This window comes from Micropterus dolomieu, linkage group LG20 (genome assembly GCF_021292245.1).
Source record: "Micropterus dolomieu isolate WLL.071019.BEF.003 ecotype Adirondacks linkage group LG20, ASM2129224v1, whole genome shotgun sequence".
In the NCBI taxonomy this organism is placed as follows: domain Eukaryota; kingdom Metazoa; phylum Chordata; class Actinopteri; order Centrarchiformes; family Centrarchidae; genus Micropterus; species Micropterus dolomieu.
In genome coordinates this window covers 14,981,147-15,008,258 of record NC_060169.1, presented here as the reverse complement: position 1 = coordinate 15,008,258, position 27,112 = coordinate 14,981,147, and the positions used below count along the sequence as shown (strand labels likewise).

The 27,112-nt window shown below is 38.0% G+C and overlaps 1 protein-coding gene across 1 annotated transcript; it reads right to left on the bottom strand.

The window, feature by feature from the left end:
* Positions 1–1,015: 1,015 nt before the first annotated feature.
* cdh16 (cadherin 16, KSP-cadherin) lies at positions 1,016–27,111 on the bottom strand. Its single transcript, XM_046032783.1, has 18 exons — positions 27,041–27,111; positions 26,483–26,533; positions 26,269–26,370; positions 23,801–23,935; positions 23,403–23,532; positions 22,504–22,662; positions 20,944–21,140; positions 17,036–17,161; positions 15,551–15,701; positions 14,545–14,757; positions 13,249–13,325; positions 10,565–10,756; positions 6,309–6,550; positions 5,635–5,765; positions 4,922–5,161; positions 2,779–2,895; positions 2,129–2,245; positions 1,016–1,900 (listed from the first exon to the last, which is right to left on the bottom strand). The coding sequence occupies exons 2-18, from the start codon at positions 26,525–26,527 to the stop codon at positions 1,806–1,808; spliced, it is 2,469 nt and encodes an 822-aa protein (XP_045888739.1). The 5' UTR covers positions 26,528–26,533; positions 27,041–27,111; the 3' UTR covers positions 1,016–1,805.
* Between the last annotated feature and the right edge of the window lies 1 nt (position 27,112).

Below are 27,112 nucleotides of genomic sequence, written 5' to 3'. Positions count from 1 at the left end.
TGATTGCAGTTGTTGCTGCTAAGGGTGGCCCAACCAGTTTTTAGTTTTAGGGGGCAATCACTTTTTCACACAGGGCCAAGTAGGTTTGGATTTTTCCCCCCTTAATAATAAAAACTTCATTTAAAAACTGCATTTTATCTTTGTCTAATATTTCAATTTGTTGACAAACATGCAAAAAAATAAGAAATCAGGAAGGGGGCAAACACTTTTTCACACCACTGTAAGTGACTGGCCAGTTGGTGAATGTAAGTCAAATATTCACTTGGCTTTTAGCTCTGGTTTGGTCTCCACCAACTCCTGAGAAAAGAGTAGGTCTGTATCCCGCTGGAAAAACCAAAAATCTAAACTTTAAGCTTTAATACATTTCACAAAGAATTTAAACTTGATGAATTATAAATATTGGATTAATTTTAATTCTAAAGCAAAAGGTTGGTGCAAATATCTGTATAGAAGTATAATCCCAGAATTTCATTGGTAGCTTTTAGCCTTCGACCTAATACTATCAAATAAGAGGTCTGTGAGAGGAACAATTATCCAAAATTACACTTTTGTCGCCGCACTCTAATGGATGAGTATGTAGCAGTTTAGAAATGTATAAAGTTGTCTTTTGTGAATGAGATTGTGTTTAGTTCGTTGGACATTGCTGTGCGAGTGTCATTCAGTGGACCTTCAATTGTTGAGCTATTCATAGCAACTCTTTGGTCTGAATATAGCTTTGCTTGCCTGTTAGGTCATCTGGGTCAGTATTTATGAAGCCTTAATCACAGAGACTGGAGAGTGCTGCTAATGCAGTTACAAACACATGACAATTTCAGGCTGCCTCATTAGACTGGTTTTTTGGTTGTGGAAGTTAACAGGTAGAAAAGAAAAGATTTCATGCAGTGAATGAGTCATGACCAATTCTACAGGTATGAGAGGCTCAGAGCAGTGCAGCTTACCTGGATGGAATGAATAGAATAAATTAGAAAATAGTATAGATGTGAACACTTGAAGTTAAATGAAATTGCAGTTATGGTGCTTGCAACATGTTTTAATTCTGTTGATGTGTTAAATTAGATTAAATGACATCTCAGCATTTACAGACATGTTTCTTCTGATGTATGGTTTTACATACATATGCAATTTGTCATAATTAGGAATAAAGGTGATAACATCATAGTTCAATGACCAGATGTGTTGTGACGGATAAATAGGCTACATGCAGGGTAAATTACGACAGAGTATGGGGGCCGAGGTTAGAGGGAAAAACAGGTTGTGTTTTTTTAAACAAAGTCGCAATATTTTGAAAATAAAAAGTCAAAAATGTGTAAGAAATAAATGAGCTTTTTTAAAGGTATGACTTGAAACTTCACTTTCTAAACAAAAACTCATCCTGTGTACATGGTCGCGGGGTAAAATTACAACTTGAGTCTTGAAATATAACTTCTTTCTTGTAATATTATGACTTTATTTTCGAAATCTCTGATTGTTTCCCTAACTTGTTGCCCTGATACTCTGTTGTAGTAAATAGGCACCATTTTGAAACTAATTAATAGGTCAGTAGCAATAAAAAAGGACAAACTTAAGCAAACATAAGTCAACATCGCACAGGCCTAAGCACTTAACATACATTACACATCTTGACTAAGCCAAAATTCTTGTTATTTTTCAGTGAGGTCAGTGTAAATCTGAACTTCGATCCAGTAACTGCAATATACATTCACTTTTAGACATTCATGGTCATTTCATGAATTCAGTGCCCTGAAAGCAACATTGTTACATTGGCCAGGGCAGTAGGCATGGCAGATAATACAGTAGCATCCTAATTAAATCTTCAGAGGAACTCTCTCCTGGTTAGTTTTACTCTGCTGTTTGGGGTTCTGATAGGAGAGTCTCACAAATATAACAATGAGGATGGTTCCTGAAATAAATTTAAAAAAAAACAACACTGAGATATTCAACAACATCACTATATTATTTGTCTGGAAAATATAAGGAATAAGCACAGTATCATAACGACTTGAAAAATCTATCCAGTACAATGGCCCTGAAACAGATTACCAAATACTAGCCTGTATAATGCATTCTCTATTGCAAATATTTATGATATAGTGGCATTAAAACTGTTTATGTCAGCCTCTCTGCTTACCTATGACTGCAAAGGTGCCAAGCAGAATGCCCACTGCAGATTGAATAGTTGGCATGCCCTGCAGCTGCTTGACAGCCATTTTGCAATTCCCTCTGACATTGCAGGGACACACTGTCACTAACAGGAAAGGGAAAACAAAAACAACTCACTCAACTTGGGAGAGTCAGAGAATAATTTGTATAAACTGTGACAAGTGAAAGGCAAATTTTTAACTTGCCGTACAAGTGATCATTTATTTCATACCATATATGAAATCTGAATTTCATTAACATGGAGCCAACACACAATGTAATTTTCAAATATGCTATACATACAACATTTTTATAAGAAGTTAATTTAATTGAACTGCAACACTGAAAACCAAAGGACAGCACCTGCCCCCCTTATTCCTTCAGCCGTATAGTTTGTCCTAACCCACGTATGAGAAATTATGTATATAATGTGTCAGCAGGCTGTGCTGGGCAGAACACAGTCTTAGGAGAGCTGTGTAATCACAAGCCTGGAAAAATCATTTGTAAAGACCTATTACATCATTATTAAACAAGAACAGTGCTAGGACAAGCTGGCACACAGGGGTTGAGCTCTATTGATTGTTCCTACACTCTTGTCCCATAACCTCCCTGTGCTCACTTTAGCTCAGTCGGCATTACCTGGCAAGTTGATGAAGGTGCTCCTGGGAGGAGAGCTACTGTCAGAGATGGTGAAAGGTACAGTGTAGACCTCAGGGGCCAGGTACGGGATGTTTAAGGATAGGTTGGTGTGAGTATCTGAAGGACAATAAATTATTTGTTGTTTAAGAAAATGAATAATTACATAAATGACATAAACATTAAATTAATTTTTGTTATAAAATTACACATTAGACAAAAGCATTTTTTCATTTTATTTGAATGATGAGGTAAAGGTCTCATAGGCTCAATGGTACGCACCACTGTTTTCATAATTTCTGCTCATAATAAAAAAAGCATCACTTCCTATGTAGCACTAGAATTGTAGAGTCGGTGCATTACAGTGATATCTTTTCTAAGAAAAGTTGATTCTGAAAAATTCTTTGATACATCCTATAGGAGTCAACTGCAACACTGGTACACATATGTGACTATGAAAAGGTCATCACATGCAGCTTTATAATATTTTACAATTTCTACTACCAAAGGATCAAAAATCAAGCAAAAACACATCCATATAACTGCATATCTAGACAACACACAGAATGAAAGAGATTGATGGAGCTGTGTGTGGAGAGGTCTGGAGTGTGTGACTCTTATCTCTGTAAATCAGTCTAAAATACACGCCTGGCTACATGACGTAAAAGCCCTGTCCTGTAAAGAGAAGTGTTTTATCAAGTTGTTTGAAGCCTTATCTGAGGGTCTTAAACTCCATGCTTGCTCCTCACCATCATTCCCCTTCATGTTCCATTTGTCAGTCGGGAATAACACGAGCTGTGCATTTCTGTAGTGGCTGTTTATGTATTTATCCTCTGTATGCATCTTCTCCTCTGATTTGACATTTTTCGCAGGGTGGATCTTCGACCACCTACCTACCTGTACTATTTGGGATGATTGTGATACCAAAAAGTATTTTACACTACAATGCTATTAAATATGTTATAGGAAGACTAGATATTACATTGTTATATTGCTATCAAAAGTGGACGTAAGTGTTCCGCTTCATTAACTGAATCTGCATCGAAAAGAACGCTCAGTTATTTGAACATGGTACATTTGAGAGTCTCTGAAAGACTTGAGATGAATAGCTTTGATACACACACACACACACACACACACACACACACACACACACAGGCTTATGTAACTATTTTTGTGGGGACCCACAAAATAGTAACAGAAAAAGCATTCCCAGGTCCCTTACCCAAACCTTAACCATCACTACATGTCTTACCTTAACCCTTACCCTAACCATTTAACCAGAACCCTAAGTCATAACACCTCAAACAACCCTTTAAACTTGTGGGGTCCAGCATTTGTATCCCCACAGAGCTGTCGGCCCCCCACAAGTATAGTGGAAACCTGGTTTTTGGACCCCACACATATAGTAAAACAAGCCCACACACACACATGCATGCACACAGGTTGTGTTCTTTTCACGAGAGGTTGTGGTTGTGTCACAGAAACCGTGCAGCTCTACAGCAGACATTACACTGGAACAAGTACACATTATGGTACGACCATTACTGACTGCAACCAGGTGCAAAGCATTCTGGGAGATTCCTTTTTTTAGCCTCCATTAGCTGGCAGTGGTGACGCCAAAGAAATTACACAGAAGATATAATTACAGCTGGGCTCAATCAATACCAGCAGGAACAGGGGAGTGAAAGAGGGAGATAAAAAAAAAAACCTAAGAGGGAAGTGGTTGAACTGTTTGAATGACTTAATGACAAACGTCACAGCAGTAAATAGTTTGCATTAAATGAGCCCAACACTTGCAGTTTACAATTACAAAAAAGGAAAATTACATCATACCTCCCATCTGAGATAGGACTGAAGAATTATGCAGGAAGAAAATAGAATAGAGTTTTATGCACATCTTCAAGGCCAGATCACTCTGTTTCTTTGACTTTGACTGTACTCATGGATGACATCTCGTCTATTTTAAATCATATAAGTCAAAGACATCCATTTAGCTGCACTTTGGATTTAAGACCATGTTGGTAGACCAGAGTAATTAATAATTGATACTTGAAACTCCTGATTGAATAACCCAAATGATAATCGAGACACCTTTATTATAAATGTGTCCACTTTAATAACTGATTAAAATGTATTGATTCACCATTAATAGGTGTTAGCTTCCAGTTACGTCGGACTGTGGCATCACTGCGCAGGGAGAAGTTGAGTCGTCCGCCATGCTGTGGCCCATCACTGTCCCGTGAGGCCAGCACCAGAGCTTGGTCCTCCCAGCGAGGCGTACACAGGTACTTCCATGAATAGTCTCCGACCAGAACCGGACTGTTGTCATTCACATCCAGGATATGGACGGTCACCAGCGTGGACGCAGTTAAGGAAGAGTTTCCTAAGAGGAACACAAGAGGAGATGAAGATGTGATGAAGATATGAGATGCTGCAGCTTCATTAGATCAGAATGTTGCACTTTTTTTCAGGATGATGATATACCAGCTCAGTACATAGCAACACCTTGCTTCACCTTCCTTCTTTGCAGGTTGTTTTCTGTTTTCTTGCACTCATACTGCTTTCCCTTGATCTTACTTTTCTGCAGCTTTGTCTTTTCTTCTACATCTGTGTTCTTAAGACTTAAGACTGTATAGATGTGTGTGGAGTTACAGTGCAAGCATGTACACTTTTTTCCACGTGTTCTGTCAGTTATAAACAGGATGTGCAAAGCAATCTATGAAATTTGGAGTTACATAGATTGTTAAATAGAAAGAAAAAAGTTGGGGCCATTGACTTGTATAGAAATCCACAGATCAAATCATATTATTAATATTGTTATTTTTAGTATTTATGAAATAATGAAAGTGATCTTACGCCCATCCATTGCAATGACCTCCATGGTGTATGTGCTGTTCTCCTCTCTGTCAAGGGCCTGCACAGTCTTTAGTTCACCAGAGTACTTCCCTATTGAAAAGTATTTCTTGGTGTCCCCTTGAAGAGAATATCTGCACAAAAAACAAACAAGCAAACAAACATGTAAATCTATAAAATTAGAACTGTGATACTTCACTGTTGAGTCTTGACCTGAGTAGTTGGCTGTTCTGTGTTGAGCTATGCATTTGTGTAGAGGTTGTTTAGTTTCCCCAAAATACAGGTCTGTGCATTCCTCACTGTATTGGACAACACACACTACATTGCTTTTATTGTGTTTGGATGAGAGGTCTTTTGGGTGGACCCATATCTGTCTTAGTGAGTTGCTGGGTTTAACATGAACACATGAACGAAATCGCGATGTTACTTCAATTCTTCTTTTCCTCATCACCCGTAGTGTTGGTGTTCTTCTACGATCTTGTGGATATTAGTCAATCAGTCAGAACTGAAGAAGCTCCTCTGATAAGAGGCGAAACGTCTTCAAGTATCTTCAGTCAAGTCCAGTTGCCCTTGATTTAACCTTATTTGGATAACTATGGCCCTGGATGACTAAGAATCTTCACAGGCAGGCACAGTAGATGAATTTTTCTACAGCATTTATCAGTTCTTAGGCTTACCTGATTGGGTGAGAATCAGGGTCATAACCTCGGATGGTGGCGATAACCCGTCCTGGTTCCTCGCCCTCTCTGACAGTCACCTCATAATGGCTTTGAGACAGGATTGGACCTTCATTCACATCATCAACATAGATGGAGACTGTTGCCGTGGATGCAGGTCCGTATCGGCCACGGACCAGAGCCACTGGGTTTTGAGCGCTGAGAACAAGGATATACTCACTCTCACGCTCAAAGTCCAAGACCTGTGAAAACATATGCACAAGAAATTACACACACAGAGATACAGGGACAAATAGTCCTAAAATGATTGGTGACATGTTAACAGTTAACAGTGCTGAGACTCTGTTAACACTGTATCTGATAAGATACAGTGTTAACAGAGTTTTGTTGAACTTGTAAATGATGAGATATAAATTATGTGCAATGTATAAAAAGAATGTGCGGATATTGCATTAACGTGTAATTGAATTTATAGAAATTGCAGTTACTTCCCTTACATTTATTTCAATTGCTCTGAGAAGTTCTACATTTTTTAAATAATGAGGATTTCTTTGCAACTTGGGTAGATAATTAATCATGTATTTAAGGACCAGTTCACTCATATCAATAATTTCCCACTTAACTTTGGTGGTATCTAGCAATAAAGATGTGAAAAGTGAAAAACTTAGCTATGTTTAAAAGAAAAAGTCCTGGTTACTGTGGATGTCACTGTCCACAGTTTTCAGTGGGAATTATTTTCTACCAAAGAAAAAGTATAGTAACTAACCAGAATAACCAATATACCTTCTGGAAAGGTACACTACATTTAAAGTTTAAAATGCCTTTCTTTAATATCCGTTGTATTTAGGGTATTAAATGTCAGCAAAATCATGTCAGTAAGAGTCAGGGAGAAAAATGCTGCAATCTAAAATACACAGTACAGTCCCCGGTGTCCGGACCATCTTATCTCACTTCCAAAGAAACTGGATTTACAGGAGGAGTTGTACTGTACATCCAATATGAACCAGACACTGGTCACAGGGAAATGAGCCAATTGATTTACTGTGTCATTAATGAAACATTGTCCCTGATGATGCACTGAGAGAAACAGCTACATGACAATGCAATAAATACCTGTGTATAAACTGGATATATTGTTAAGCAGATTTGTATGATTTGTAACACATATATGAAATTATGTTGACATTGCAGGTTTTTAGTTTTTAAATTCCTTGTTGTAAAAGAGTGTAAACATATATAAACAAATAAATCTGGTGCTCTGGGATGTACAGTATGTACTATTTTTGGTTCTGACATTTTGAAGCAAAATTCAGAGCAGTGGATTTCAAATGATAACATTACTGTAATCCTGACATAGTTTCATAGTGGGGTTATGGAAATTGTCATACATTTGAAGATTTCACAGATTTTAGAGGCAAAAGAATCCAAGTGAAGGCAAAAGTATTTGATTATTTTAATATAGTCTTCTGAATCCTGCCCCGAAGCTTGTGTTTCCTGTCAGGTTTACCCTTAAATTGGTTCTGTCTGCCCATGAAACAAGACATTATTAAAATAGCATGGCCTGACTGACATCATGCTGCTCAGGCTGAGTGCGTCTCTGTTGCCAGGGTGAAGAAACGCAGACCTTGGCGGGTGCATGAGTACTGCTGCTGCTGACTGGAAGTGATGCATCAAACTACTGAGTGTGCACCAGAACATGTGCATGAACTCTCGAGACTATACTCAGTCATCTGAACCACTATATTACTGAAAGTCTTCACATGATGATATTACTTTTGATTGATTCTGGATATATTTTGCCCTCAAATATGAATATGAATTATATGAAATATCAGTGAACCATTATTATCAACCTTACCTCACCTTCACTTTAATACTCAATATTTAGACCCCTTAAAGTAAATAACTAGTATTAATCGGATTGTTCTGTTATTTGTACTGTTTATTACTGAATAGATTGTGCACATTTTATCTCAACCTGCAATAAGATTTTTTTGGCTACGAGGCAGAAGCAGAAACAAACTGTAAACACAACATATTATCACCTTTTAAATTAATGTGTCAAACTTATTTGAAAACAGTTTAGCTTATTTATATATTCAGGAGTTATGAAACAACATTAGCATTACTTGGAGTTGTGTTTCTGGCCTCCTGATGAATGTTAAGTCCAACATTCATTCTTCTTTTAGATCTGTTTTGCTCTCCACAGACTCTGAGCGAATGAGAGGTGACAGTGAACCAAAACAGTTAAGTTGCAGGCCAGAAAACAATGAGGTGAAAGTAAATTTAAAACAACTCCATAAAGCTGAGCAGAACTGCAAAGTCTAGTGATAATTTTCTGTAGGGTTTTCAAAGTGACACCTGTTACATACACTTTTATTTTTATTTGATTAATTGGTAATGCAAAAATGTATTAATTATAACTGCTTTAAAAACCTAGTACTATTACATTATTCCACACAACATATGTGCCATTCTACATTTCAATTTCCTTTTAAATCAGACTTTTCTGTTCATAATGATTTTAGCTTCCTATTGATGCTGAATTATCTTATTTCTAGATATATTATTCTATGAAATCCAATATCTTCAGTCTTGCAATTGTTCTCTGTGGTGGGCAGATTCTTTGCAATTAAATCACAAACAAAAGAAACCATTTTGGTTGTTGAATTCCATTTGCATAGCTGTCTTCTTACAAAACACAACCTTGTCCTTCTGTTTCTTGTTCTGTTCATACCATTAAATTTACACCATTCTAACAACATTCTCATATGATTACATTTTCTTACATTACAGGATTGGCACTTCAAACCGATGACTCACGCATTTAATTAGTAATGGATGAACGTGTATAAAGGATTTATTTGCAGATAACTGTGAATGTATTCATCCATGTTAAATATCACATTAATGTGATTAGATGAAGTGTTATTCACTTAAACTTCAGTTTAAGTTTCATTTCATTTTTTCTTTAACAAAATGGTTTTACATTTGATGTAACGTCTAATGTTTCCTGTTCTCTTCATCCTGATTAGATTCCACTCACTTCCCCTGGTTCATTATACATTTACCTCAAACGGAAGCCTCTAGCCTGTGTGGTAAACTGCCATTAGTGTCTGCTCACACAATCTAATTATTCACTTGGGCTGTGAGCACTGTGTAATTTCTAATAATGAAATGTGTCTGCCTTCTGGTGCTGACCTCACACTGTAACACAATGAATTAAAGGATTTGCTCAAGTGCGTTTTAATCCACTGGGGCTTTACTTTAGATTTAAGCTTAATTACTAAAGTAAGCTAAATAAACTACCTTATTCCTTTAAGTGATAAAAAGTTAGTTACAGTGAGATATCACAAGGTCAATACAAGAGCTTTAAACAGCTGCTCAAAGAGAAGAAGAATTGAATCTGTATAATATAATTTCTACAAAAAAAAAAACAGATCCACATCCAACACATCCTTGTGTGTTATTCTGAAATAACAAAAGATTAATTTTAATTTTTTCAACATCTTCTACTTTATCTCAGTAGAACGTGTGCAGCTCACAGTTCAATCATATTTGTCAACTCCCTCCACAGAGAGGCTGAAAATAATAGACTGTCTCCTGCATGGCCCACTTACAGAGAGCAGACCATTAGAGAATACGCACACACACACACACACACACACACACAGATAGACACACACTTATTCCCCCACGCATCCCTAAAACGCCCTGCTGGATTATACAAGGCAGGCGAAGGGTGATGCACCCCCGGGACAGGAGAGATTATTGGGCTAAAACATTCCATTGTCATCTGGACTCTTTTTTTATTTGAGCCATGTGGCAGTGAAGTATTGACATATTGGAATATTCTTTCCCAACCTTTCTGTCTGTGCCTGTCATGCACACACTGTGATGTTAAAATCATGTCCTCATAAAAATGTCTTGAGTTAAATGTGACTATTTTGACACGGCCAGCTACTGAATGATCTCTTAGGACTGCACAGACACTAAGGACAGATAACAAGCCATCATGCCAAAAATTGGCCATGACATTAATATCTGTGCTCCTGAGGAGAGAAATGTGTTTGTACTCTCTCATACCCTAAACAGCATAAAGAAAACAATTAACACATCAGTTTAATTTGGACTTGACAAGGATTTTCTGATCTGAATTCAATTTTTGTTTTTGTTGCTAATCTAGGTATATGTGGTAAGTAATCAATATGGTGGTCAAGCGTGTGTTCAGAGGTTTCAGGGTTGGTGTTGTTTACCTTTGAAAGGACAAGTGAGACCTCATTGGTCTGCTTGTCAGTCACTAATGTAAAGACCTCCTCCTCATTTCCAGACTCTAAAAGGTAGTCCACCTGCCAGCTGTCTCCTCCTCGAACATCTGCATCCCCTGCCAGCACAGCTGTTACTGTGGTGCCCACTGGAGAGTTCTCTGGGATGTGAAAGGGCCCATACTGTTGGGGATGAGACAGAAAATTTATGATTACCTGGCACAAACCAGTCAATTTTCGACAAGACAAATGCCCATGTATAGTAATAAATTATAATAGAATTAAATCTTATTAGCAATTTTTATTTCAGATATCAGCTCACATCAAGCCCCACTGGCAGGACACTACTCAAGGAAAATCCCCCACCCAAAAAGAGAAAGAGAAAATTGTAGCATTTCATTATCAAGCCAATAAAGCAAGTAACAAAGTTGTATTATTACTTCTTACTGTATAGTACATCAGATTGATATTTGCTGTAGTAATCTACCTTCTGCTCATTTCTATTATAAAACATTACTATATTGTTTATAGTGACTGACCGATACTGAATTTGGGCACACTACTGACCCTGATATTTTGAATTTTTAAAAAATATTATAAATATTATCTATAAACACTCACAAAAGGAATTCTCCTAAATGTAGTCATCAAAGAGTTGTTCCTAAGATATACTGGTGGCCGGATAATTTAACAACAAATGTATTTTTCTCAACTGACTCTGAATTAACAGCTGAATTAATATTTCATAATAATGAAATCAGACCTGTTGATGATGTTGCAATTTTGACGTTGTCAATAAAAGTCACAAATGAGTGAGTGAATGTGAGTATACGCTTGCCAACTCTTGCCCCCCCCCGGTGTTAGCTAACCTTTATTCCCACACCTCTGTGTGTTTGGACAGCCGTTTAATCTGCCACTCACAGATGTCCTCTAGTGAAGCAGCCATGCCTCTGATCTGGCTGCCCCATCCACAGGGTCTCTGAACCCAGCCCTGTCACCACTCACCTCCCACATCACCCCCTATAGCGCTGCCTTCAGTTCGCCATGGAAAAAGCTGCACTTCTCAGGCGTGACCTGCTCAAGAGCATTTTCCACCTCTGTGTGTTTGTGTGTGTGTGTGTGTTGGGGATTGTCTGTGAGGACATATGTGTGTAACAGCTTGAAAATGAGCATTCAGCAATGTTAGAGAGACATGTGCTTAAAATCCTCAAGTGGAAATTGGATGGAGCAAGGGCATAAAGCACAGTACAGTCTTTTATTAAGTCTGTATTCAACTATACTGTCTCCTGTTATTGGTCCGGATATTCAAGCCAAAGCTCTACAGCCAATTTCCGGTGTTTAATTTAAAGGCAGCACCTTCTGTCCGTTCAGTCTTTCAGTCTCACTATGACCTGGCAGAGAGAACAGCCAGAAACTGGTTCCCCATTATCACAGCATGATGGCTCTCCCACGTAACATATGTGGGTGAAAAGTGAGGGGAATTTCTGTATCTACCTATCTTTAGCCTATTTTTCTTTCATACCAGCAGCTACGCCAAAATGAAGGGAAACCACTATCCCATTTCGTGCTGGGCCTGTGACTGCAGCATTAATGATGCCTGGCTCAACTGGATCACTGCAAGATAAAAATAGATACTGGAGGTAGTTCCCAAAGATGTTTTATTATTGTGAATATATAAATAGGATGTAAAAAAAAGTAAATGATTTTTTTCTGTTTTGGTTATTTTGGTGCTTTTTATGCATTTATTAGCCAGTTGAACGTAGTGAGATGTGAGAGGAGATAGAGAGATGGGGCATGACATGCAACATAGGTCTCTGGCCAGAAGGGAACGAGGGACTTTGGGCCATGTTTGGCGCCTTAAGCCCTGGGCCACCACAATTGCTTTGCTTAAACACCCATATTAATCTTTGATGAGTATAGATCACGCTCAAATAAGCTTCAAAGGTAGCTGTATACATGAAGCGTAGAAGATTATGCTGTGAGTGGTTTGAGAAATTATGTTATGGATGTTTATTTTGATTTCTTTTCTGGTCTTGTTTTCCACAGTGAAAACACCACCATAGACAAGCACCTGTAGAGTTTTTCCCTTTGTCTGCTGTGAAAACCTGCCTATAAACCTTTGCAGCCACCTTTCACGCAGGGAGTGTATGTTTAAAATATACTGGAGTCACTTTAAGAAGTCTCTTGTGTAGGGCCACAACGGTAAGCTGCTGAAATAAAGAACCTGCTGATGCATATATTTCTGTGAGATAATAGCTATGATGACAATGATTCTTACATCATTTCTAACACGCTAAAGGCAGTGAATATTATTGTGTAGTCATGATGTAGATTTGACTATAAATAAATGAGTGGAAACTAGTCTCCAAAGAAAGCTTTATCAGATTAAACTCTAAAAACACAGTCCACTTAGAGTACAAAGAACTGAATAAAACTCCTCCAGTAACATAGTGCCATTGCTATAAGCCTGAGATTAGAGAGCATATCTAGTTCCCCGCCAGGAAAATTAGATCAGTGACCTGCAGAGCGGATTCACAGTCCTCCGTCCAACAGCCACTTATGATGGCCTGTGATGGTTGACCTGCCTTTTTTCCAAAGGTATTGTTGATCATGTCCTGAGCAGACCGCTGTATCAGAAGTGTTGTGTGTTTCTGTTTGAACATGTGCTCTCGTACCTCATGTTGGGAGAAGACTGGTGGGTTGTTGTTCTCATCCTGCACAGTCACAACCACAGTGCAGGAACTGTTTAGACCTGCCAGGGAACATCATCACAGCTTCTGTTAGTGACTCAGGGTCAGCCCATCACACATGTCTGCTGAAGGAACAGCAAGTACCTCATCTTGCCTCCATCACACCCTGATCCATGAGTCATGCAGACCACATCATCTGTCACCCAAGGGGCTCGAGTAGCATACATACATCCCCTGGACTCTATAGTGTCCACAAACCTACTGACGCACTAGCTAACAATGCTAATAAACTTTTGATATGACAGTCTTTATGAAAACAATGTTTTATACGTACATGATGTTATTGCTTGGCAAAGTAACTGCTTTATAATTGGGTTTTTTTACCCACTGCTTTCTTTTCTCGCTCTCTCGTCTTGATTGGCACCTTAAACGTAATTTCCTCACAGCAACTTGCAGCTTGATTGCCTTTTTCTTCATTATGACATTTAATGGACACTATGATTGGCCATGATGTCATCACCATCACCAGTTCAATAACATTCTATTTTAGGGATGCACTATTTTCATAGTGGAATACTTAATTTAGCTTTCTCTACAAATGGGATTTTTCTAATTTGCGCTAGCAGCCAAAAGTGAGTCAGGAGAACAAAAGCACAGCTACTTTGTCTGTCTACAGAATCTGTCTATATTTGTCTACATAATAGAAGCATAGTGGGATAAAGCAGGAGAAATAAGTAGGAGTAAATGAGTTCTAAACCCTTTTGTTTGTGTATAAAGATATCGTCTAACTGAGGCATTTTCTCTTATACTTAAAATGATTAAATTATTATATAATTGTGTTATTATTTTATGTCATAGATAAGATTTATACGAAGGAAAACTAGATAATAAAGGAATCATTTTCCAAGATATAAAGTACAGATATACTGTGATCTGTAACGTAATCTGTGCATTTAAGAATTATGTTTAATTGTATGTACAGTATATATTAATAGTTGTGTATGTGTAGATATATATACATATATATATACACACATATACATATATATACACACACATATATATATATACACACACACATATATATATATAGATATATATATAATATTCTATTCCTCCCAAAACAATGTGCTACTTCATCAACAGGAAATACCAGTACATAAAATTAAAGAAGCATGTTACAGTTAAAACTAGTATGTATGCCTTTTTGTGAGACTTGAGGTTCCTAAAAGAAAAATCACAGTATGAGGAAGGCTGTATTTTGCATTGATCCAAAGTCACCTTTGGCATCCTCAGCAGTGATGGTGAGGGTGTATTGAGGTGCTGTGCCCTCCATACTGTCTGCTTGGACGGAGATGACCCCTGAGTCACGGTCCACTCTGAAGAGGGCACGAGGACTCTCTGGAATTTGTCCGACCAAACGGTAGAAGATCCGCACGTTGTCTGTCTTGGGATCGTCGTTATCGGCTGCCTGCACTGTCAGGATTTCTGTCCCTGGGGAATGATACACCAGTGAAGAACAGTAAAGGTAGGCCCTTTGAAGGCAAGAGTGTCTAATCCATTTACTGTCACAAGATCTCTTATGATACAATTTTAACATAACTTTTTTTAAAATGCCATTTTTGATTGATTTTAGTTTCTTGCCACTGAATTTCAAAATTTCTAAACATTTAGAACAAAAAAATTTCTCCCTGCAAGTCACAGTCCCATAGCACACCGAAAGGGAATAAGGGGGAGGATGGATACAACAATAGCTTTCTCATTTAATCCTCTCTCAGTGCTTCCATTTAGATTAACAGATTGTCCTGTCTAACTCATTTTCCAGAATTAACCTTTTTAAAGAATCAACAAAAAAGCTTTTACAACACACCATGTGATTTTTATGAGCATGGGGTAGGAGTAAGGGTGCTTTCCCCATGTCCTGGCTAAAATCCCAATCTGTTTTCACAAAAGGTAACTCGCTCTCTCAGCCCTTTCATCACTGCAACGTTCCTTCCAGCCAGTGTTTCCCCTACTTTGTTGTGAAACAATATTCCCATTAAATGGGACAAAGGATTATTCAGAGGTCCCAATGTGTTGATTTATGATGATCTCTAACTTGAGACTATGTTTAGTATTTTGAGTATATACTGTTGGCCAAAGTGTTTTTACATGGAAACACTTTGATTACTGACACGATAATATGTTAGTTTTGGAATAAATAAATATCCTACTGTAAACTGATTGAGATTGATTTTCCAAATATTCTTGGAAACTGCTAAAATATATTAAAAAAGCTGTCAGTCACCTCGAGCAGCCAGTTCCTTGACCACAGTGTGGTACTGTGCCTGTGGAAAGGTGGGTCTGTTGTCATTGGCGTCACCCACCATCACCCTCAACTCCACAGGCTTGGCAATCTCTCTGCCATCTGGACGCTCCACCACAATGCTGATCTGGAACTGACAAAGCAAAAAGAACAAAAACACAATGTTTGCCTCCCAGAGAATTAGAGAAACAGAGTGGTTAGATGTGGTACTTTCACATTGTGTCCTCAGCTGTATGGTACTTATACTATATTGTACAGTATATTATTATAGCTAATGTAAACTGGTCCTGCAGTAAATGGGTAGACTGGTAACCAGTACAGGGTGTTCCCCTACCCACTGCATGATGGGATAGGATCCTGCAACAGGTGCAAGCTAGTATTTCTAATTCTGCACCTCTTGTCTGGGGGCACAAAGCTTACAAAGTGAAAAGGCCCCATCAGCACCATCACTCATGAAGAATGCAGACTGTCTGACAGAGATGCCATTTAGTAACTTCTGCAGACTCATAATCAATCATATGTACAAGCTTTCACTCACTTGGTAGCAAACTAGCAAAAAGCTTATGTATGCTTCACTTTCTCCTCTCTTCCTTCTGAGCATACTTCAATTAATAGTATATACCTTTTAAAACTACTTATACATTTCAATGTCCTAAAAACTGTTGTAGAATATGAGAAATATATGAAGTTGAGGTTATATTATCTTGTCTCTTTTTCCAGTCACCTACAGACTAAACTAAAACCATAAGGCATCGGGCTCGGGCTAATGAGGTATTTTCAGCCTTCCATTAAATGGTCACTTAAAGAAGACTTAAGTTGTGTGCAGAAGTCAAGAGTAAAATGCAAATTAATTATCTTTAATTTGTAATCCTACCACAAATAATGATCCTATTCACAGCCTTAGCTTGAAGTGAACAAGATCTGAAATAAAGCTTTTAGCTTAATGGTCCTAGTCATCATACAATAATTTAAATGTAACATAGATAAGCTTTTTTAGGTTTTGGGTTGTTTCCTTAATTACCTATGCTTGGTTTAAAAATAGACTGTGCTCAGTGCTTTAGTTGCTGCAATAATGTGTAAGAGGGTCCCTTTAATTAAAAGATTAAAAATAATTAAATTAAAATGTAAGTAATATTATGATTAGGATAATTAAAATTGGAGTTTCCCTTTAATGAATGCCTTGACTTGAGAAGAGAAAGGTAGCAAACTGGGATTCTGCTGGTTTTAAGAGAGGATCTTGTGAGAACCAGAAAATAATGAGTTTTTAAATCAGAGCAAACATTGCATAACATTTATAGGAAGTGCACTCCTTTATTGTCATGCAATACAACCGAGTTCAAACATAAAAATAAAGGCATCTGTGTCTCATAAAGGAACAGAGTAGCACCTTCAGCCCTAATGTTTAGATTCTTTAAACGGACATTTATTATTAGGTGCTGGAGGTGTTTAGCTTGCAGTTATACAGACCTGGTCTTGCGTCTCCCTGTCCAGAGGGGCGTTGAGATAAATGACTCCTTCTCTGCTAATGGTGAATAGCATCTCTGGAAACTCCCCCTCCAGACTGTACTCTGCCTGACTTCCACTCCATTTTACCTACATAAACACACGTAGGCACAAACACACACACAACAAAACTTTTTGTAAAAATCTAATATGCATAATTGTGGTAAACTAAAACATGACTAATATTGTGATGCCTTACCTTATGTTTTGCAATATCAACTAGTATTTTTTTTTCAAAGTTTTGCAACAGCAAAATGATGATTAAGTATAAATCTAGAAAGTTCTTCAGCAAGCCCTGCATAATATACATGAAGTACAAAGCTAAGCTACCATTTATTTACAGGATAAGGGGTGAACCAACTGCACTGACAAAGATGTGGAACAGAGAGCACAGCCAAAACTAACTATGCAGGCTGAAGGGGATTTTCCACTCTGCTCTACAGTCCTTGACAGAGGGCTGTGCAGTGGGGCTGAAAAGGGCCCTAGTAGCCATCAAACAGCACCCAACAAGGAAAGGGGCCCAGCCGCAGCACAGCTGATGCACACCCAGGACATGTGTATCTCCTCAACACAGTGTCACACACTCCTCCCTTGTTTTGGAGATGACTGCCCAAACACTATGCTTTTGTATACACAAAGCCGCTCACACAGCTGGCTGCCTCTCAGTGTTATGGTGTGCTTCTAGACCTCAGAACTTTAAAGAGATATGTTTAAAGAGCTGATTAATGACTGCAGACTGCTCTATATAAAGTTCAATACAAAACATCTATGAAGTCATCTGTTTTGCCTCGGCCAGTCTGCAGAGCACGTTCTGATAGCTTGTGCTTGTACTGCGTCAACAGAACCTCATGTCTGCGTGTGCTTTTTTGCAAGACACTGTGGACTGGGGGCAATCAGTTGCTGGATTACGTAAAAGAGTACAAAGGAAATGCGGTACTAAAATATCAGAGCTTAAACAATTTCTCGATTGACAGAAAATTAATCCACAGCTAGTCTGATCATCGATTAACTGTTTCGGCCAAAGCAAAAAACAGTTGCTTGTTTACATATACAACACATAGTCATGTGATCAATTCTTAACATAAAAATATAGATTATAGCAGCTTCACTGTTGCTGTTATTCACACTCACACGAAATCAGCTCTGATGACTAATGTTAGCTGAGGGCACCACGTTGATACAAGTACAAATACAAGTATTTGTAATTTTGAACACTGATTATGAGGCCATAACAAAGGTCTAGTGGGGCTCAAACTAATTCTGCAACAAATAATCAGATTTCATTTGACTGTGAAAACTGAGAATTTGATGCATTTCAGAGCCTTGACTCGTTCATTCGCAAGCTACAAGGCCTCTCTTCCACTCCAAAAGTCTCAATAGATTGCATTACTGAGTTTAAGTAGTTCTACTGATTGCATTACATAATCAAAGTTTTAGGCAGGCAATAAGAAACACGTAATAGATAACAGATAGAAAATTGTCTCCCTAGGCCCAATGACGCAAAAGTACTGATAACAAATGCCTAGATTCATATTTAAAATTACAGCCACAGCTTGTTCTGATCTGATTTGCGAAAATCAGTCAAATTGATCACAACAGCAATCTCGACTCAGTTTTGTACACAAAGAAGGAAGATGGTAAAAACGTATAAAGTATGTTCAGCAGCAGATTTGATTTCTTCTGTCAAAATGTCGTCACACCATGGAGGATGTCAGCACAAGAGGAAGACAACATTTGTTGCAGATGAGTGGATGTGGACATGACTGCTCCATTTATTTAAGATAGGAGGGAGGTATGATCCGTAGAGTGGGTCTTTGAACATGACTATTTGTGTATGTGTCATAACAGCGGTTTGTCCCACCACCTACTGAGTACCGCAGTACAATCACTCAGTGTGGGTGAAATGAGGCTTCCCCCAAGTAAACATCCACGTTAATTTAACACAGATTTGTATGATTTAGATTCTGGTTGGGGACAAACGGGACAATGTAACTAAATGGTTTTCATGTGATGTGATGGAACAATAGACTCTCTTAACACATTTTTCATTAGAAATTAAAGCAGATACACTGAAGAAATCTGCACAGTGAAATATTTTCACAGAGCCTCATTTACATATAGAGGCACAGATGCTATTCGTTGCTATTAAAATTATGACGATTATACTTTCAAAATCACCAAGCTATGTATTATAGCCTTGGTTATTAGGTATTAAACCTACAAGAGATTTTATTTGAACTGGCCTTTTAAAAAGAAATGACAAAAAAATCAAATATGCCTCCACTTCTGAATCCACACATTTTCAGTGGGTGGAAGGGGCTGTTAGCACAGGAGAGATGAGAGGCTGAGGGTGAGTGTGGGGGAGGTGGGAGAAAAAAGGAGGAGGGGGAGGTATTGTGATGTACCTACTAGCCACAGCGACTCTCGGAAACCTGAAAAATGCATTTGATTCAGTATCAGAATCAGCTCCACAAGCCTCTTTGTTTCCACAGTTCTCAGTAGTGAATGAATAAAGTTTATTTTTTGCTGTGCAGGCGTACACTTTTAATTTTTTCCTCCCAAAGAATTGCTGCCACAGCTAGCTGTTTTTTCCATGTGTTACAAAACCTCTGAGGGCTTCTGAGTTATTTATAGACGTGTAGCTGATATGGCTAATATTGTAACAACCAAAAGGTTAGACAAGACTAGGGGTAAACGCGGACACAGTGATATGTTATGAGAACCTGAGGAAAACATTTAAAATTAATTTACATCACAGAACTGCAATAATGTAGGGCAGTAGTGTCAACTTCTACTGAAACTGTCTCTTTTAACTAGAAGCACTGATGGATGATCACAAATGGTCAGGTGACACTTTCTGGAGTCAGTCCACAATGACATAGTGACTGACTCAGTGGACTTACGGACTGTTTTGAGCTTCTTTGGACTGTTCCGTTATTCAGTTTCAAATTTCAACTAATTTCAACAAACTTTATTGGCATATAGGGCTGACAATCTTTTTTATTAGAGATTTTAGATATTATAGATAGAAAGAAATCACCACAGTTTTCCATAGTCCAAGATGACGTCTTCACATGTCTTGTTTTGTTCGACAGTTCAACAGTTCAAAACTCAAATATATCCTCACAACTGAGAAGCTTGAACCAGAGAATGTTTAACATCTTTGCTTGAAAAATTACTTACATTACAGATTGACAATTAAAACAGCTGCTGATTAATATTCTGTTGATGGATTTATCTGTGAATTTGCCAGAGCAGACTTCACGGTTACATAACAGTTGAGATATTAAGTAGACACACATGCCAAAAGAATAAATGCATAAGAATGACTAAGTATGAAATACTAAAAGATATATACTGAGCTGTACAATGTGATTTAAATAATAAGTCATATGTGAAGTCTATTTTAGGGTGGATTTTGCCTTTAAGCTGTTTAGTTTGTGTAATACCCCTCAGAGTGGCGTTTGGTGGGTGGGAGAGTGAGTTGTTATGGGAGTTAAAGTGACTCAGTCAGGAGGTAGCCTGAAAGGATCCATGGCATTTGAACAGCATCAATAATTCAGTATTTGGTCACTTAGGAGGACCCAAGAGCCACTAAAAACAGCAACAGGCAATATGATCCCACTTTACTCAGTCCAAGCTATTGACAGTTTGTTTTATTGTAATATGATAATATAGTTGGCTGTTGACAGTTGGAACTGTTTTAACAATAAGGTCAGCACTTACCCAAAGTTGTTTGCATGATTTATGATAAAACTTTAAAAAGTAAAAGTGGTTTTAATGAATAAAAACTCTTTACATGCTAAAGTGGTAGATTTATCACAGAGTGTGTCAGAGTGAATACATGTAGCAAGCCTCTTTCCCTGCCTCACCTGTGAGATGGGGATGGGGTAGGGGCCTGGGAGGTTCTCCTGAAGTCTCACAGGGTCGGGCGATGCCCAGGTGTTCCCAGTCACCTCAACAGTAACGATGCTGGTGGTGAAGAAAGCGTTTGCCTTCCCAGCCATGTCCTTCACCATCACTGAGAGTTTGTAACGGCCACACATCTCTGGGTCCAGAGTAGAGGCTCCTGGTGGTAACAGTATGTGTGCCATGTGTATATGAGGAACAAGTCATGTAAAGGGAAATAACAAGTTAAAAGAAACACAAAAAAGTGTCAAAAATAAAATAGAAATATTGTTTTTCTACACTATACAATTATGTGATGGTGTATCGAAACACATAATGCATTAACCGACTATATTTACCTCAGATAGAAGGTAAAATTATGCAAAATTATACAAAATATCTTTTCTAAGCCATCTGAGTCACTTTGTTTTCCATTTTCTTGCTAAGATGGTAAATAAATAACAGAGACAGCCCACAGAAACGTAATCAAAGCCATCAGTAACAGCTGGCCTGGAAATAAAGTAGAAAATCAAGGCGTTAATTGTCAATTTTCACTGCTACTATGAAGCTTTGTAGAAACCAGTAGCAGCAGCATGAGTCGGAAGGGACCGGAAAGCGTGAAAGTCATCCAGCTCCTGCCAAGCCGTAAAAAAGGGCAATACCAGAGCTACAGAAATAGCACCATCATACAGGACTGCATCTAGGTTAAGTATGTGTGAGTACTGTACGTACACTGTACATGTATGTCTATTTGCCTAAAATAAGTATTTATTGGTTATTATTGAATATAACTTCAACCCTAACAAGATAAATCCAATCCAACCCATGTTGATCATATTTTAATAAATGCAGTAAGTGACTAACAACTATTAGACCTTTTAAAGAAAGGCTTAATATCTCTGCATTACTTCTCATTGGGACCACCAGTCAGAGCTCTTTATTTAAGCCAGAGCTAATTTCCAAATTATCCCTGCATTTAATCTTAGAGCCCTATCAATTCTGGATGCATGAGGCCAATACGGACATTATTTCAGATTTTAAGAAATATGATCACTCTTTTTTAAATACATACATAAACAAACTACGTTTTTGGTTAGAATTTGTTTTTATTAAGAAAGGTGATCAATAGGGGACCAGAGCAGGATATTTTACGTTTGAGAAATAAACTTGCCAGCACTCTCTGGTAGACAAACTATGTAATGAAAACACTGATTCTGAATTTCCACAAATATGTCTTTCTTTACTCTGTATAACTGTTACTTATTGGCTAATATTGATGGTTCCATAACTTAGTGGCATGCTCAGACATGGCTAAGATGCAACAAAGAAATGAGAAATCATTCTTGAGTGTGCAAAAAGTATGGCCCTCTGAAGCTGCAGGGAGCTAACTATAAACTGGAGAACACTGTGTGTTCTTCTATCAGAGGTGCTGTCTTGTAGCTGACCTTGGATTGTGATATTATTGAAAAAAACTTCTCTTTGGGGGACAAATGAAGTATTACATTAAGTTGATACTTTCCCTACAGTCAGTAGTTCGGACTGACCTTCTTCAGTGAGGGAAACCTCTCCGGTGATGGAGTTGATGAAGAACATTTGGCTGGAGGGAATCCTGGGTGTCTGTTCCAAGAGGCTGAACCGCAGCTCAGCGTGGGCAGTGTTGGGGTCATCCCGATCCAGAGCCCCCACCTGCATGAATGGGATCCCTGAGAGACAGAGGTGGTGCAGTCACAAATGTTGCCTTCTCTATGACAGACAAACTCTCCCCACATTTACTTTCTCAGTTCATACAGAAAAGGATAGAACATGGGCTGTACCAATCAGGATGCACAACACCAAAGACATATAAGCATTCGATGTATGAGGGTTTTTTTTATATATAGTTAAATGCCTGTTTAGCACAAAAGACCACATGACACAATAATATCGTCAGCCATTATCAAATAGTATGAGAGCTGGTTTCACAATTGTTTTAAGTGATAAGTAGTACGTAAAAACATGTTAAAACTAGAACAGTAGTTTAGCAGTTTATCTTCAAGTGAGATGATATTTCTTTTGACAAAACTAAATCACACATAGAATGAGCTACAAAAGATTTTTTGTTGGGGGTTTATGTTTTACTGATAATGGTTTCATTGTCCATCTCTTCAGAAAAACAGGACTTAAATTTGGAAGTACATTTGGGGTGTTGTACCTAAGCTGTGTGACAATCTGCAGAAAAGTCTTTTTTAGTGTGTTCAAAACACAACTGATCCAGCTTGCCACATTAAAAATTCAATTACTACTGCGTTTAAGGGTACAGTTTCCTTGAATACATTAGGCATGTTTTCCACTGTTTAGGCAAAACTGAAAGAGTTTTTGAATTCCCTGTAGCATGACTGACAAATGTGAACCAGACTAAAGAAAATGTGCAACATGGTAACATCAGAGCTCATGGCCATGGTACCTTTGAGAAGTCCGAGCTGCACGCTGCCCCTCATGCTTTCCTCTATGAAAGTCGGCACATTGTCGTTCTTGTCGATAACACACACTTCGACGGTGAAGCTCTGGCGGTGCACTGATGTTCTGAAGGACACCTGCAGTGCATACACAAACACTCTCTGTAAGTATCTTTGAAAAACACACTCTGGAATCAGCATGCAGCCTTCACATGAGAATCTAATGAGAATCTAAAGAGTGATTTATTCTTAGGATAAAAAAAGATACAAAAAACAAATTATATTTGTTACGTGAATTTGACGCATTGTTAATTAATTAATTTCTTTGAACTATTCATTAGCTAAGATATGTATGGAAAATTGCTATCACTACTATGATATGATATGACACTATAAGATATGCTACCTGCAGAGAGTAAGATGGCTGTTTCTCTCTGTCCAGTGGTTTTAGAGCATACAGAAACTGAGCGTCGACTCCAAATATCCCCTCATCATCCCCTGTTACCACCAGGTCACTATAATTACCTGGCAGGCTATGGAGCTGTACATGACAGAACAAGAGTCATGAAACATCAGTGAGTGTTCCTGTTTAAAAGCAAGACATCTGCACAAACAATAACATTTAGGAGGACCGGACAGACAGGTTAGTTAGTGCAGTCATCAGTGATTTCATTTTAACCTATATTTAAACAGAAAGTCCACTTGAGAGAGAAACAAGTACTTAAAATACTGACAAATTACAGTAAATAAAGCATGACTGAAACATCAAATGAAGGGGAGGTGAGTAACACATGATGTTTTTGGTACAATTTGCTCAAAAGGTGAAAATACAAGCTAGAGTGTTTCACATTTTGCGTTAGTAATATCTATTTTTTGTTTTTCTGGCAAAAAGTCACATTTACCAAGAAACTGTCACTCAGAGTGGTAAAATGTTGACTAAGCTACACAATAATATAGCCCCCACACTAGCTGCAGCGTCACTTGCCCCGCATGGCCTTGATGGATAAGTCTGGTGATATTTTATATATTTCTTACTATCAGTGAATCCTGTGAAAAGACCAAAACCAACAACAAAATGATCCTATTAACACATATTGTGTGTTCCCAAAGCCTTACATAGCCTGTTCCTGTGGGCCATTATAGACCTCTATTGTTATCTAAAACTATTAAAAACACATCAGTGAGCCACACCATTGCGCAGGATGACCTGTTCCCTAATTACCATGAACATGGCCACTGTAGCTTATTTTGAGTCAGTTCCACATACACCATTCTGCTGCTTTAAACACTGGCTACTGCACTAAATCTGTATTAATCCTCAACTGAAAGTTACACTATTCACTGCTGTTTGAATAACGTTTGTTAAACACTACAGTGCCCAGCTGTTGACTGAAATTACTGATCTGGTTATAAATTAAATTATATAGTTGTTAAAGGACTGCCTTTTTACCTACATAACACTGCAAAAATCAGGCACATTCAGTCTCAAAATGATTCTTAGGCTCAGGTGAGCCCCAAACCATCCCTCAGTTATACTGCAATAGGCCTAGACTGCTGGGAGACGTCCCAGCAGTGAGCTCCTCTCTCCTCTACTCCCTCTCCACCTGGATGCATTCTCATCTCATAAATGCATGTTACTTACCACTACAATTAGTTTACATCTCTATGTAGAACTTGCATTGTGATACTGTTTGTTCTCGTTCCTTCTGCTCACCCCCACCACCTCCCACATATTCTTTTAAATGCTGCCAGCATCCTGCCATTCCACTTGTCTGTTGACCAAATTATCATTATAACAATTCTACAACTTTGTAATACTTTGCAGGAAGGCTCAGTTGAGATAAGTATACACAAGGCTCAGATGTCTTGAAATCCCTAAATGAAGGTCCTCTTAAAGCAAAAAGCAAATGTCAAACCAAATGTGTTGGGGCCTGTCAATCACAGTAAGCAAGATGATTAAAAACATTTTGTACTGTGTAAGGTTTACAAAATTGATCATTCAAAGAGTTAAAATAGAATAGCTGATGAGTATAGCCCTCTCTGATGAACAGATTATCACGAAGAGCTTTTACCTTGAATAAATCTGGAGCAAGTATTATGTCCGTTCCATTATACTATAATACAAAGTGGGATTATCCATCCAACATGCTATTTGAAGAGTGGTAATGACACTCAGGACGACACAAAGACTAAAAATATGACTATGTGTCACACAAGATGTGATGACGCCACATCACAACCAATTAAAAAGGATGTCTGAGTGATATGTATCAACAAAACCGCGCCTGACACCCAGCTGGACTGAATGCAGAGGCTGGGTCTGATGCCTGAAAAGCATTGTGAACGCTCCAATTATAGTCTAGTGATGACGGCAGCATGTTCATACATCTTCAACCTTCATCTTCAAGTGCAGATGGGAGAGAAAAAAGAGACTGATGCAATTCTGGCTTACAATCTACCTTCACCTTCTGCCTAAAGAGCAATGTTGTTTTTTTCACCACATTCCTCAGAACTAAACGTTCAACTGGCTCAAGTTTTCATTTACCTGGTTTAATCTAGTTATTCAACTTATTCGACTCCTCAGTGGACTTTGCATTAAATCTAATTAAATACTAAAAGCATCTCAAATATACTATCCTAATATATTTATGAATATGACATACTGTATGAGAATAAAAACTTCTACTCAGTATTGCATGCTTTTGCTGATTTTCTACTTGTATTGTATGTATTATGCTCTAGTCACCATGGTAATATTTGGAAAATGGTCAGATGGGAAATTTATAAGAATTAAACATATCATTTCATAACAGAAAGCTATGAGCACAAGAAGAACATTCGTTTGGTAAATTCATGTAAATTGAAATGCCTTACCTTGGCTAGATACCAGGGGAAAATACCATCGTAGTTTTCAGGGACACCAATTTTAACACTTGCCCCAGAGCATGGTGCAAATGTGTGTAAAAGTATCACCAACTGCGGAACAAAATGTGTCTTAGTGACATTGTTGATGCAGTAATATGCGAAATTAACATTGTTACAACAACAAATAAATAAAAGAGAAATTTAAAAAATGGCAACATCTTACTGTGAGAGCTATGATGAGCATTGGCGTAGTTCCTCTGTCAGCCATGAGTCCCTGTAAATGTGGCATGTTCACAGCATTTCAAACCGCATGGCCTCAGGCCAAAAATCAACACAAATTCTTACATACACACAGATTTCACAGTTTTTACATGTCCGACAGCCTGAATTTAAATGCATAACTACCTACAAAGCCGGTTAAAACAACATCTGAGCCTCCACTATAGTCAGTAGCACAGAAGACAAATAAAGCCGAGCTTGATATGGAGGTTAAACCTTTGCCTGTTAAAATCAAGTTGGGTACAAAGATTATGTCATTTCCTTGTTGCCTTAACGTCTTTTAAATATCTATTAGATAGCTGCTTTGTTGGCAATAGCAGAACACATGTTATGCTGCAGTGTTCAACTAAGCCTCTAAAGTATAAGAACAAGCTTTGCATTTACTGTTGCTCAACCACTGCACATAATGACGATTAAAAAGACAGCAAAAAAGTGCAACCACTTAAGTAGCACAACATACGAAATTGTCCTCAAATTGTAAACAAGACGTTTTGTATCTTACCTTCTCCAAACAACGCGTGTATTCCTCTTGAGACCTGTGAGAGGTGTTTAAATTGGGTGGAAAAATTGCATA